The sequence below is a fragment of the Cucurbita maxima genome, unplaced genomic scaffold, assembly GCF_002738345.1.
Source record: "Cucurbita maxima cultivar Rimu unplaced genomic scaffold, Cmax_1.0 Cma_Scf00010, whole genome shotgun sequence".
NCBI lineage: Eukaryota > Viridiplantae > Streptophyta > Magnoliopsida > Cucurbitales > Cucurbitaceae > Cucurbita > Cucurbita maxima.
This window is the reverse complement of record NW_019272026.1, coordinates 4,819,833-4,832,281: the sequence shown is the minus strand read 5'-3', so window position 1 is coordinate 4,832,281 and position 12,449 is coordinate 4,819,833. Positions and strand designations below refer to the sequence as shown.

Sequence of the window (12,449 nt, the reverse complement as noted above, 5' to 3'; positions counted from 1 at the left end):
GTCCCAGGTTTTAAGTCACAAAGATTGGTGCACGACCAGTGGTCTGTCACGCATGAGTGACACCGATACGGTAACCGACCAACCTCATTATTCTAACAATGGATTAGATCGTAATAATTATAATTATCGCTAATTTATGTTAAAAATTCTAAATCCTTTTAAGACTATTTGGCATTCATACACACAAATATCTTAGGTAGAAAAAAAAAAGAAAAAAAAAACTCTAGTAAAAAATTCCCACTCTCGAATTTTCAAATTTTCAATTTGATCTGACAATATGTTAACAACTTAATTTTCGAGGTTTTTAATTTCAAACTTTTTTCTAAAAAGATGAAAACTATAACAAATAAAAATAAAAATAAAATATATTTGCGCAATTTAAAGCTATTTAAAACAAACCCATGTGGAATCTTACACGTTCTCTTACAATACACTCGCTTGATACCTCCGACACACGAACAAGGACAAAAAGAGGAAAATAGTTTAAGAAAAAAAGTACGAAGATATAAATAAAAGTAGAGAGGAGACGTGAAAGTGGCTTATTTTGTCCCTTGAATTGTCTTTTTCACTTAAAAGGTATTTACCATGCCCTCTCTTAATTCCACATTTAACTTAATTCTTACTCATAAATTTATTTATTAAATTCCATATTTTTTTTTATTTAAAAAATGGCACTAAATAGTTTTTTTTTTTTTAATATTTGAGGATGAAAATTGTTTTTCTTCCTAAATCAACCATTTATTTTATTATTCTTTGATAATTCTACATTTTTTTTAATTAAAGAAAACAAACTCGTCTCTTCTTGATAACTTAATTTTTTTTAACCTTTTTACTTTTCACCGTCATTCATTTTGATTAGTGCATGCCTTTTCTTACCATACGTAGCTTCTCATCCATTAAAATTCATCGCCAAATATGTCAATGTCGGAGCTTCTATTTTTGCAGCCAATCAAGATATTTGAAACCGGGTATAATTGAAGTGTATTACTATTTTAGAAGTCACTCTCATACCACATTTTCATTTACAATAAACTAAAATTAAAAAAATAAAAACATATATTAAAATTAAAATCCATAAGAAAAAATGGAATTGAAGGAAGATTATCCGCGTGATTAAGGGCCTTAATTAAAGGTATTGTAATTATTTATTTGTTTTTGTAACATAATATTGTAGTTTTTTCATTCACCATCCTGAAAATCTATTCCATTAAGAGAATGTTTGATTCCACTTGTTTATACTCCGAAAGGAAAAAAGGGGACAAAATTTACACAACTGTAATGAACGTTAGGATTCCGGGAATATCAATCGATTTGCCGGTAAATTCCTTTGAATTGAGAATCAAAGGCGAAGCTGGGAAGAAGGAGGAACCGAAATGAACAAGAGTTGAAATTAAAGATCGGCATTAATGGCGGGAGAACATAACCAGATCCGAATTTCATGTTACATTCGGAACATTGAAAACAGGAACACTTGGATACATAAATTCATAGATTCAGATTAGGAAGAAATGATAAACTGAAACGAAACGAAAAATGGAAAAGGAACGAAGGATAGATATCGACTTCGTTACCTGTCACATAGCTAATTGCTAATAACTTACGGAAAGCTAGGGCTAGGGCTAGGGCCCCGCGGCTGCAGTTGCATTTTGATTCGGCGCCTTGGATTTGTTAGCATCGCTCATCATCTTCCTAAACTCTTCGAAATTGACATTTCCGTCGCCATCGGAATCGACCGTGTGGATCATTCGTTGACAGTCTTCAATGGAGTAATTGATTCCGAGGCGAGTGAGGACGAGATGGAGCTCGGAGTGAGAGATGAGGCCGTTGTGGTCCTGATCGTAGAGATCGAAGGCGTCACGAAGCTCCGACAATCCAGCCTCGTCGGATGCCATCGGTTCCTTGCAGAAGGCGGCGAACTCGTCTATGTTGATGAAACCGTCCTTATCGTAGTCGAGATCCTCCATGATGCCACGTAGCTCCTCGTAGGGGATGGCAGAGCCTAAGGACTTGAGGACGGAATCGAGCTCGGTGATGGAGATCCTGCCGTCGCCATTCGAATCGAAGCGGTCGAAAACCTTGCGGAGTTCCTCGTTTTCATGGAGGAGGCCAGAGGGCTTCGGCTTGGTGATCTGGTCGGCGTCGGAGTTAGAGGACGGAATCGGATTCGAGTCAGTGGCCATTTTCAAAGATCAAGATTGGGGAAGACGACAACGAGGAGGAGAAAAAGAGGGTAGTTTCGATTTTGTGATGAACAAATGGGAAGGGGAATTGGGTATTTATAGGGGGGAGGATTGAAGAAGAAGAGGAGGAAATCCCGGCCGACGGTGTCTCCTAATTTTTCTCTTTCCCCATCAAATAATAGATGCTGTCCTTCTTCTTCCACGGTCAAGGAAAATCGGCCCTCCAAAACATTATTTTAATTCGCTTTTCTTTTTATTTTCAATTATTATTATTTTTTAATTGCATCTTAAATAAACCTTTAGTTTGTATTAAGTCACAAAACTTTAATTATTATATTTAATAGACCATATTATATTATATTATATTAAATAATATAATATAATAAAAGATATTAAAATTTTAATTTTATGTTAATAAGTTTTTGTTCTTAAAAATTATCTTGTAACAACTTACGGTGTATTAGAAAGAGATTTCCGCACCTTTATAAACAACATTTTTATTCCACTTTATACTCGATGTAGGATCTCACACAGTTCACTCCCTTGGGGCCAGTGTCCTCGGTGTCTTGCTCTAATACCATTTGTAACAATTCAAGCCCACCGCCAGTAGATATTATTTATTTTTACTTATGACGACGATGTTTATAGTTTTAAAACATATCTATTAGGAAAATGTTTCTACATTTTTATAAAAGAATGTTTTTGTTCCTCTCTCTTCTTAACGTGAGATATGACGTATCTATTATAATATAATATCAAATTGAAATGGATGGAAAATAATCACTACTTCATCCGACAATGTGGAAAAAGAGGTCGATGTGATTGTGATTGCAACTTTTCTAATCATTTTCCTTTTTAGCAAGAACGTTTGTGTATATTTTAACAAACCCAGTAAGGAAATGATAGTACGAAGTGATAGAAAGCTTACCTGATCACTTTGGTAAGCACATGGCCAAAAGTAAGCTGTCTCCGAGCTTTCATTGCATTGCATCACATCACCCTTTATACAAAATAGTTACCTACGAATCAGAAGAGCAAAACTAAGTAATGAATAAATGTGATGAAAGAACTTTAAGGCATGCTTTGGAAGGTCTATTCCTGTCAGATTTCATGGTTTTGAAACCATGATTCTTTTACCAAGTGGAAAGGCATGATGGTTCAAGAATAGAGTCACAGGATTGGATGTTACGAAAGACCAAGGTTTCATAAGTATCTAAACACCAATTTAATTTACATTTGCAAATAGTTCTTCAACTCTGTCTGGTCCAAGCCGTCTGTAGGTTGATTAGTTAAATGCTTGGGACGTGATTGTGTCATCTCATTTTGATGTAATTTGTGAAGAATCCTCCAGGTTACGGCATCAGGGGTTAACCCATTCTTTCGCATCTCTGTGACCAATTGATATGCTTCTCCTTTTAATCCCAACTTACATGCAGTATTGATCACAATATTGTAGCAAAAGATATTTGGAGAAACCCCAGAATCTGCTAGTTCATATAGAAAATGGCAAGCTTCGTTGAATTTGCTGGAGAGGCAAAGCCCTTTAAGAATAGCAGAATAAACAAAACTGTCATGAATCTTTGATGGCCAGACTATATCTTTCCAGAATCTCTTAGCTTCTTCGATTTTATTGGAATCACATAACCCATCAATTATCACAGCGTGAGTAGTACTGTCAGCTAGCACGCCATTACTAACCATTCTGTCAAAGGTATCCATTGCTTGGTTTGCCTGTTGAAGTTTAAACAAACCTCGAATAGTGGCATTATACGTAACAACACCTGGCATAATGCCTTTTTCTGGCATTACTTTATACAATATATCAAGAGATTCCCGGATCCTCCCAACATTCAGTAAGCCACATATGATAGTTGTGAAGGTCACCTGATCAGGGTTGCATAATTTACCAATCATCATATCGTCTAGTACCTTTAGAGCTTCTTCAATGCTTCCAACCTTGCAAAATCCCTTGATGACTGTATTGAGGGTAATAACATCAGGGTTACAATTAGTTTGAAGCATTACAACAAGCGTGTTTAAAAGCTCGGTTGAGTTATTTGTAAGGCAGACAGCTCTCAAGTATATGTTGTAAATTCTAGTTCTATCCACGCCTTCCTTGTCTATCATTATTTGAAGAACTTCCTTAGCCTTTTGGATGTCCAGCTCTCGGCAAAGACCTTCTAAAAGAACCTTATATGTATGTTCAGATGGTGAGTACCCAAATTCAACTCCTTCGACTAACAACTGATAAGCCCGCATACAATTTCCCTCCTTGCTAAGCCCATGGATAATAGAATTATATGATAGTAAACCAGGATTAAGCCCTCGCCTCCTCATGATATATACAATTCTTGAAGCCCCGTTATGTCTTTTAGCTTTACAAAGTGAATCTATCATCTGCCCATAAGCAAATTCCTCGGGCACACTCTGCCCCTGAGGCATATTTTCTGCTATTGAAAACAGCTCGTGGAAAGAACCCGTTAGACATAGAGAATCAACAAGATGGGCAAAAGCTGCACTGTTCACAGAAGGGTCCGTTTCTCCATTCATCTCCTCCCAAAGCTTGCATATGAATGCCATCCCAGTTTCAAAATCCCGTTTGTAAAGAAACCCACGAATTAGAACACTGTATGTAAGTGAATTAGACACCACATCATTCTCAGGCATTTCGTCAAACAGTTTCTCAGCAGCAGATATATTACCAACACAGCAGTATCCATCAATCAAGGTAGTGTAGGAAACAACATTTGGACAATGGCCTCTACTCTTCATATCAAATAAAACCCTATGAGCTACATCCGGTAGTGAAAACTTACAAAACTGATCAACCAAACGATTATAATTCACTATAGAAGGAACAAAACCAGGCTTAGCTTCAAACAAACAAACAAGCAAGCGCAAGGTGCAATATGGAGATTGATAATCAAGCAAACGAGCAATAAGAACATTACAAGTCCGTTCATCAGGCACACACCGGGAAGCAACAGAGAGCATAAAACGGCAGTGCGCTTCATGAAACCGGCGGGCATCACAGAGACCATGGATTATGCTACCGAGATTGAGAGGATGCATTTGGTAGCCGTGAAGGCGAAGGGCGTCGAGTAGCCTAAGCGCTTCATCGACATTTCGATCCTTGGTACAGAGACCATGAATCTTGTTCGTCCAGTAGGAGACGTCGGCAACACTCTCTTCCGGTGTCCAGTCTCGGCCGTCCGATCCATTTCCCGGCTGGTACTGCCGGAAATTGGCGGTTCTGGTGAAGAGGTTCGAGAACGATGGCGTAATGGAAACGATTTTGAGGGATGTTTTGACCGAGAGCGATTGGCGGGCCGCGAGAAACATTACAGGCGCATTCTTGTGAGGACTGAAGCTTTAAAATTCGCGGCAAAAAAATTTCGGTTCGCCCCTTTAAAGCGAACCGAAGGGGGCTTTTTTGCCCAATATTGTGGTTTTTTATTTATTTAATAATTAACAAAAACAATTTAATAATTAGAATATTGTGATTTTATTTTTGATAAATTTAAATAATGTTATTAGGTTTTAAATTTTATGACTATTACATAAATTGTGTAAAAGGGACTAAATTGAGTGTATTAATTTTAAAATAAAATTGTCAAATTTGTAAACTCATACCCTTATAAATGTAAATTCTCACCTATTAAATTTTTCTTTTTCTAATTATTAATATTGACGCCCGACTTAAATAATTTAATTTGAATTAGTTTGATCTTAAATGCATTTAGAGGACAACTTTACTATAGATATGGTGTTTAATTTCCATATATATAGAAATAAAAAACGAGAATTAAATAAAGTCACTACAAGTTTATTTATGAAATGAGGCATGGAACGGAGCCACTACAAAGAAGTTCCGGAGCCACTACGAAGAAGTTCCAGGGATTACAAAGGAAACCTGAAACTCATATTAGTCATAGGGTTAGAGAACGGGAATTGAATTCTCTGCAACCTAATTTACTGTAGTTCCTCAGTAACGGGGAGATTTCGGAAGGAAAGAGTTCGCTTAGACCGTTAGTCTTCGAACTTATAATAAATTTGTATTTCACCGCTTGGTGTTGGAGATCATCAACACATCTTAAGTTAAAGTAAAAGATGAAACTGAATGGTAGCTTATATTGCCAATAAAATCAGAATCAGAGAACAACTTATTTACGATACCCATCAGAAAGCTTGGCCAAAACCAGAGGCTATCATCCATGAATAAAAATCAAGCTACAATCAAGCACTATGCAGACTGTGTAGGACACAGAAGAATTAATATACAAATAATTTGAAGAATGGAAAATGATGGGAAGTGGAAAGAGCAGTAACCTCTAGCTAGCAGGGATGATGCTCCGATAAACCAGATCTTTCTTTCAGCCTTTGTGGTTTGGAAGATCAATCCACTGCAGCTGAATTTCGACTTCCCCGCATTCAACATTTCTCAATCGAAGGTAGATATCTTGAATTACTTTACCATCTTTCCAGACCACACAGCTCTCTTCAGCAAGACAGTTTTGCCTGGTTGGTAGCATTCGTGAGATTGTCGTTCCACTCGGAAGATTACTCAAGTTCATTTTCAGAGCTTCCGTAAATGATTTGATATCAAACTCAGCATACCCCATTTTGTCATCCTTCGTAAACGTGTCGTGATCGTAAACAGTCTGTAATCAGCTCAAAGATGAATTTGGAAACGAAATTCGATGTTAGGAAACACGGTAACGAAAAAGGAAGTAATGGAAGTTAATTTTCGTATAGCAACAAGATAAGTGATTCCTTAAAAAAGCTTTGATCAAACAAAACGAAAGATAAAGGCCAACCCACAATACAATATGGCAAAAGACCTAAGCCTGGATTAGCAATATCAATTGTTATAAATCGGTCAACAACAAGAACATGTCAGCTTTGTAACTCTGTGTGTATATCTACATGGAAACTGTTTAGAAGGCGTTCTACATTGCTGGCAGAGCAACATATCAAATATATATCATTTTGACGGAGAAAATAAGCATTCATGGATCATCATGGAGTTCAACAAGTATAACAAAAATCTCTTATACATGGATCATCATGGAGTTTAACAAGGATTACCAGCTTAATTGGAAGACTTGGGTCACTGACAGAAAGAGTCAGATCTTCATTCCAGTGAGGATTGATATCCTTCTTTATCACCCGCGTCTTCAGTTTCTAAATCAAGAGTTCACAAGAACAAAAGAATAAAGCAGCAGCAATACTTGAAAGTTCATTCCTTATAAGAAACAAAAACTAAAGACGTAGTTCAATGGAACATTAACATCTACAAAGTAATTGATTGACCTACCTAAAAAGCACAATTTATTGCTACAATTTCTCGAGATGTTCGTACAGAGTCACGAAACTTATGAGTTAACAATTCAACAGCCAGGAATTTAATTCATCTCATTCCTTAGATAAAACTCGCATACAAAAACTTCTAAGCTCCTCCCCCACACAAGATTCATTTCTGCACCTCCCAAATCTCCATTCGTGTAGGATGATCCAGAAGTTGGGAAATCTACAGGCGAATCTAATTAGACTTTTCAAGCCCTTACCGAACCATCCTTCTTCGCATGTTTCAAAGACTTCGTCCATGAAAACAATTCAAACATTCGCGCCATTTTTCGAGTCACACCAAAACAGCTTCAAATTAACCAATTACTACCCAAAGCAACATGTCTTTAACAACCTTGAAGCATTCCAAAAGACATAAAGAAACAAAACCTCCAAATCGAACCAACAAACGAAAGTGATCATGAAATAACAGAAAAGAAATACTTACTAGTTTTCCCATCTTGACGACAACGTAAGGATCGCTGCTACGAACGTCACGAACAGCAAGATTGACACCACGAATGACGCGAATACGGAGAAGTCCGAGCAGATTATCCATTAGCGCCAGAAGGCCACCGCTCTCGGGGATGAAGGTGACATCCGGCATCATTCTCTGCTCCCTCTATTTATATTATACCAAATAAAATTCCAGTTTGAAAATTAAAATAATCAATTTAAAAAAATATTAAAAAATAAGCCAATTCCGTGGGACCCAGAAGCTCCCGAAACCGATTCTTCCGGTAACAAGCATTTTTCGCCTTTATCTTTTATTTATTTATTTGTTACTATTTAATTTTTTTTCGTCGGACAGCAATTTTTAATGTTTTTATAAAATTTACATTTGGTCGTTTCAGGTGAGTGATGGGTGACCAAGAGATCCGGTTGTAGGTTGCGGAAACGATGGGAAGGTTGTGGATGAAGTTCAGGCGTATGAAACGAGCACGTGCCGGTTTTCTTTCTTTTTTTTTTTTTTTTTTTTTTCCCCTTAATTTTACCAAAATATTAATAAAATATAGTTATGGATGGATATTTATGAAAGAATTACTAAATATATTGAAAATAATAAATAAACATTATATTTTTTTATGGCTGCTTAAAATGGGCCCTATTTATATATTAACGGGCCGGGTCCAGCCCAGCCCAGTCCAGCCCAATTCTCGAAACTTGCCGGGAAAGCAAACACGGGACACTGAAACGAATCCAAGTGGATGACGATGGTCGACTTCCAAGTCCGCTTCGAACTTCAAATTCCCGCGCTTCGCCTTCTGCAGTCGGCGGCTTCATCAGTTCCCTTCCGAATTCGAAGCTTCAAAAATGGAACCATGGGAGGCCCTTGATCTTGACTACTCCGACGTACACTCCCTACTCCGTCCTTTGAAGCGCCACCGTAGCCCCCAACCACTCTCCGCCGCCCCCACTTCCACTCTCTCTCTCCCGCTTCTTGAAACTTGCTCTCTCTCCCCTTCCCAGCCCCAATCACAACCGTTTAACGATCTTTCGGAGTCGGATTTCTCATCTCAGAATCCAATTTGTCGATCCCAACGGATTTCGTCTGAATTAGAGTCCCCGTGTCCGTCCGGTGCGTCTTTGCGTATCATTCCTGGTCCTGCCGGAGCGGTTCAGGCGGCGATGCAGCGTAGAACTCGCGGTGATAAATCCTTCTATGGCGGCGATGAAGAGCCCGTTCCTACTCAGGAGTATATAAGAAGAGTTATCGAAAATGGCGATGAAGAGGACGGTGATTTTAATGGCAATCCGTGGGTTTGCGCTTTGGATTTTGTCCGCGGCCTAGGTTATCTTTCGTTTTCTGCTTGTTTGGTGATTTAATGAGTGGAATTCTTTGAGATTTAATTCAAGGGTTTTTGTAGGTGCGATGGATGGGAAAGGAGATTTGACTGAAACTCCATTGAGTTCTATCAAGAATGCCTTCAATGCTGAGAAAGTTGCTCTGGTAATTTTCATTCCTTCTTTTCACTTTTCTGGCGCGAACAGCTACAGTATCATTTTGTTTCTGAGGGGAAGAACATATTCAAATGATTATTGCTTAAAACCCATTTTCTGGCATCGACTTTTGCTAATATTTCTTCACTATAGCTTCTTGTAATTGCAAAATTTCTATTTGGGCTTCCAAATTTTGTTAATGCTATCTAAGTGGCTGCTTTGATAGGTCGTAGCCATTATCAAATCTTGTACCTCAAATAGTCTAGGTGGAATGATGGTAGCTTTGAAGGTTAGATTTCGGGCATGTCCTACACGCAAGAAGTAGCATTCTAAAATTCCAGTATTTTGTGGATACGAAAATGATCTTAAACTTCTTGTACCAGGATCCAACAGGTACAATAGACGCTAGCATCCACCATAGAGTAATTTCTGAAGGAAATTTTGGAAAGGACTTATCTGTTGGGGCAGTTTTAATATTGCAGAAGGTTCGATTTCCATTATTTCAGGCATCAATGATTGTGTTGAATTCCTTATCTTCTTTTGTTTGGAAACTTGAATCTTCGTGAACTAACGTTACAGCTGCTTTTCTCAATGAATGTTCATCTCATCTGCATCTATCCTCCAGGTTGCTGTGTTTTCTTCGACACGTTCTGTTCATGTGCTCAATGTAACAGCAAGTAACGTTGTCAAGGTATGGTTTGCTTTAACAATTGCTCAAATAGTTAGTAAGCCATTCAACTAAGGAACATCTTGTTTCTATCACATTTTTTCCACAGGAAAAATAAGGTTCTGAAAGAAAAAAGAATTCATTTCTAGCTTAAAAAAGAGATGTGTTTTCACGGCATCTATTGTAACAAATCATAAGAGTTGGATAAATTTTCAGCTAGCTCTTTCTCTTGGAGACAAACGTCATATGTGATTGGACAGCCCATATGCATGCGCGTAGTGATTATATTTAAGAAAAATTTGATTCCTAGTTTGTTTGACATGTGCAATTATATGCTTTTTTGAATACAGAGATACATAGCTGTTGTTGACTGCGGAATTTTACTGCCCCTTGTCATTCTCAGCCATCATGTTGGCTCATAGAAAAAAGAATTGTTAGGAGAAGTCTAGTTCCTGTTGAATTCATCCTCCTTATCTTTTAGTTAGATGCCATGGCAGAAATTTAGTTTGCATGTTAGTATAGCCATATAGTGCAGGCATGGTGTAGCTATTTTAGCTGGAGAATGTTCTTATTTCCTGTTTCCTTGGTGAATTAAGGTCAAAATTTTTCTGGGTTTTCACTTCCAGGTCCTCGGAAAACTTACCCTTCTACCTAACTTTTGGTTATGCTTGAAATCGTAGGTTATTTCCAAGGACAGTGGACCTCCTATAAAGCTCAATAGCCCTACAGCAATCATACGGCCTGATTCTAGAATTGAAGGTCGGCAATATTTTCATCCAAACTTTGTTTTTGTCTAAAGCCGCCCAATTGATTATGCCCAGTGGTTTTCATAAACGAGGTGCATATTTTTCAATTAGTCTCCTTGTACTGTGCAGAAACCCATGGAGAAGTACACATTCGGCAGATGAATTTTGACGTATCACGTGAAAAAACTCAAAATATCATGAACAATCTGAGGCAGAATTCTAAATTGAGAAGGAATGGACTAGGTGATTTACAAACAGGAAAGGGAAATGCAGCATCATCCATCAATTGGAAAGGGAATGGAACCAATTCAAACAGACAGTTTGTTGATCTGAGTACCTCCAAAGGAACTTCAAGTGTGGGTTGTAACACGCTCCTTGTTGATCAGGATCAGCAAACAGGGCTGGATGAGCCTATCAACCATCCTATGGGTACAGATTCAGGCGAACTCTCACAAGCCAAAGAAAATGGTGCTGCATCCAACACTGCTCGAGCCCCTAATAATCAAGAAGCTGAAAAAATCAACGAAATGAAGACAGCGACAAGAACACAAGAACCATTACTCCCACAATGGACAGAAGAGCAGTTGGATGAGCTCTTTGCATTCGACTGAGTTCCATGTAATCCTGAAAGCTTACTCGGGCATGTTTTCTCAATGCAAGTTTTTGGAAAGCATAGAGAATTCATTGTTTTGTTCATCACTGCCCGCAATCCTTCAAGGACATGAATCTTCAATCTGTTTCTATGAAGTAGTAAACTAATATTTTACAACAGTTTGTCTTGGGGAGAACTAATTCTAGAGTATTTCATCAAAAGGTTAAGATTATTTCATCTCTTCAAGATGTTAAAAGTTGTTTATAAGTTCCACAATTCCTGTCAAGCTGAACTAGTTACATATATCTTCCACTAAGAGATCTCTACCTGTGTATGTCTAGGGAAAAAAAGGTCAACTATCCTAACAATTTCTATGGCCAATTAATGCTTACTTGAGCTAGAATACAAGAGAAGACTCCAAAAATATTTGAAGTACTCTCACCAATCACATAAAAGTATTGCAACCATTCATCAGCTCTGTTATAACTATAATCCGCATTGAGAAAGGTTGGAGACAAAATTGGATTACACGGCTTCGCAAAATAATAATCAATGTTCCTATTCTCCAAATAAAAAAAAAAAATACAAAAATCAAGGGCATAACATTATTCCCTCTATATGCGCTCTCAAATGGAGCACTCTCAGATATACCACCAACCGCAAGATCGACTGTGTGGGTGGGAGTGCCCCATTGCCAAGTATAGGTCTTCATGGCAGAGAACAATAAGATTGCTCACTTACTGAATCAACTTGAGAACAGCTTTCTTAATCTCTCTGCAGATATTGATGCTCTTTTGTTTGTTGGTTCAAGAACAAGGGCATGACTAAAATCTGCAGAAAATATCACCATCAAAACAAACAATCAGGGAACTTCAAAAAAATATTTTAGGGCAAAGGCGGTAGACCAAAGTGCGAAATGCGAATCCATCAACTACTGATTGTTAGATTTGCACTAAAAATGAAGTTACCAATCGAAA

The 12,449-nt window shown here is 37.8% G+C and overlaps 4 protein-coding genes across 4 annotated transcripts; 1 reads left to right on the top strand and 3 right to left on the bottom strand.

The window, feature by feature from the left end:
* Positions 1–1,374: 1,374 nt before the first annotated feature.
* Positions 1,375–2,383, bottom strand: LOC111485714 (probable calcium-binding protein CML27). Its single transcript, XM_023132719.1, has one exon. It carries the CDS (start codon positions 2,178–2,180, stop codon positions 1,620–1,622), a length of 561 nt encoding a protein of 186 aa, XP_022988487.1. The 5' UTR covers positions 2,181–2,383; the 3' UTR covers positions 1,375–1,619.
* A 565-nt stretch (positions 2,384–2,948) lies between these two features.
* Positions 2,949–5,551, bottom strand: LOC111485716 (pentatricopeptide repeat-containing protein At3g18020). The gene is made up of 2 exons (XM_023132720.1): positions 3,415–5,551; positions 2,949–3,199 (listed from the first exon to the last, which is right to left on the bottom strand). Exons 1-2 carry the CDS (start codon positions 5,520–5,522, stop codon positions 3,196–3,198), a joined length of 2,112 nt encoding a protein of 703 aa, XP_022988488.1. The 5' UTR covers positions 5,523–5,551; the 3' UTR covers positions 2,949–3,195.
* Positions 5,552–6,299: 748 nt separating this feature from the next.
* On the bottom strand, positions 6,300–8,137 carry LOC111485060 (protein C2-DOMAIN ABA-RELATED 4-like). The gene is made up of 3 exons (XM_023131750.1): positions 7,975–8,137; positions 7,269–7,364; positions 6,300–6,841 (listed from the first exon to the last, which is right to left on the bottom strand). Exons 1-3 carry the CDS (start codon positions 8,134–8,136, stop codon positions 6,554–6,556), a joined length of 546 nt encoding a protein of 181 aa, XP_022987518.1. The 5' UTR covers position 8,137; the 3' UTR covers positions 6,300–6,553.
* Positions 8,138–8,744: 607 nt separating this feature from the next.
* LOC111485693 lies at positions 8,745–11,782 on the top strand (the record flags this gene model as incomplete). The annotated part of the gene is made up of 7 exons (XM_023132681.1): positions 8,745–9,318; positions 9,395–9,477; positions 9,694–9,756; positions 9,851–9,952; positions 10,093–10,158; positions 10,815–10,893; positions 11,010–11,782. Coding segments are annotated over 7 exons (1,449 nt in total), but the record flags the coding sequence as incomplete, so codon positions are not given.
* Positions 11,783–12,449: the final 667 nt, after the last annotated feature.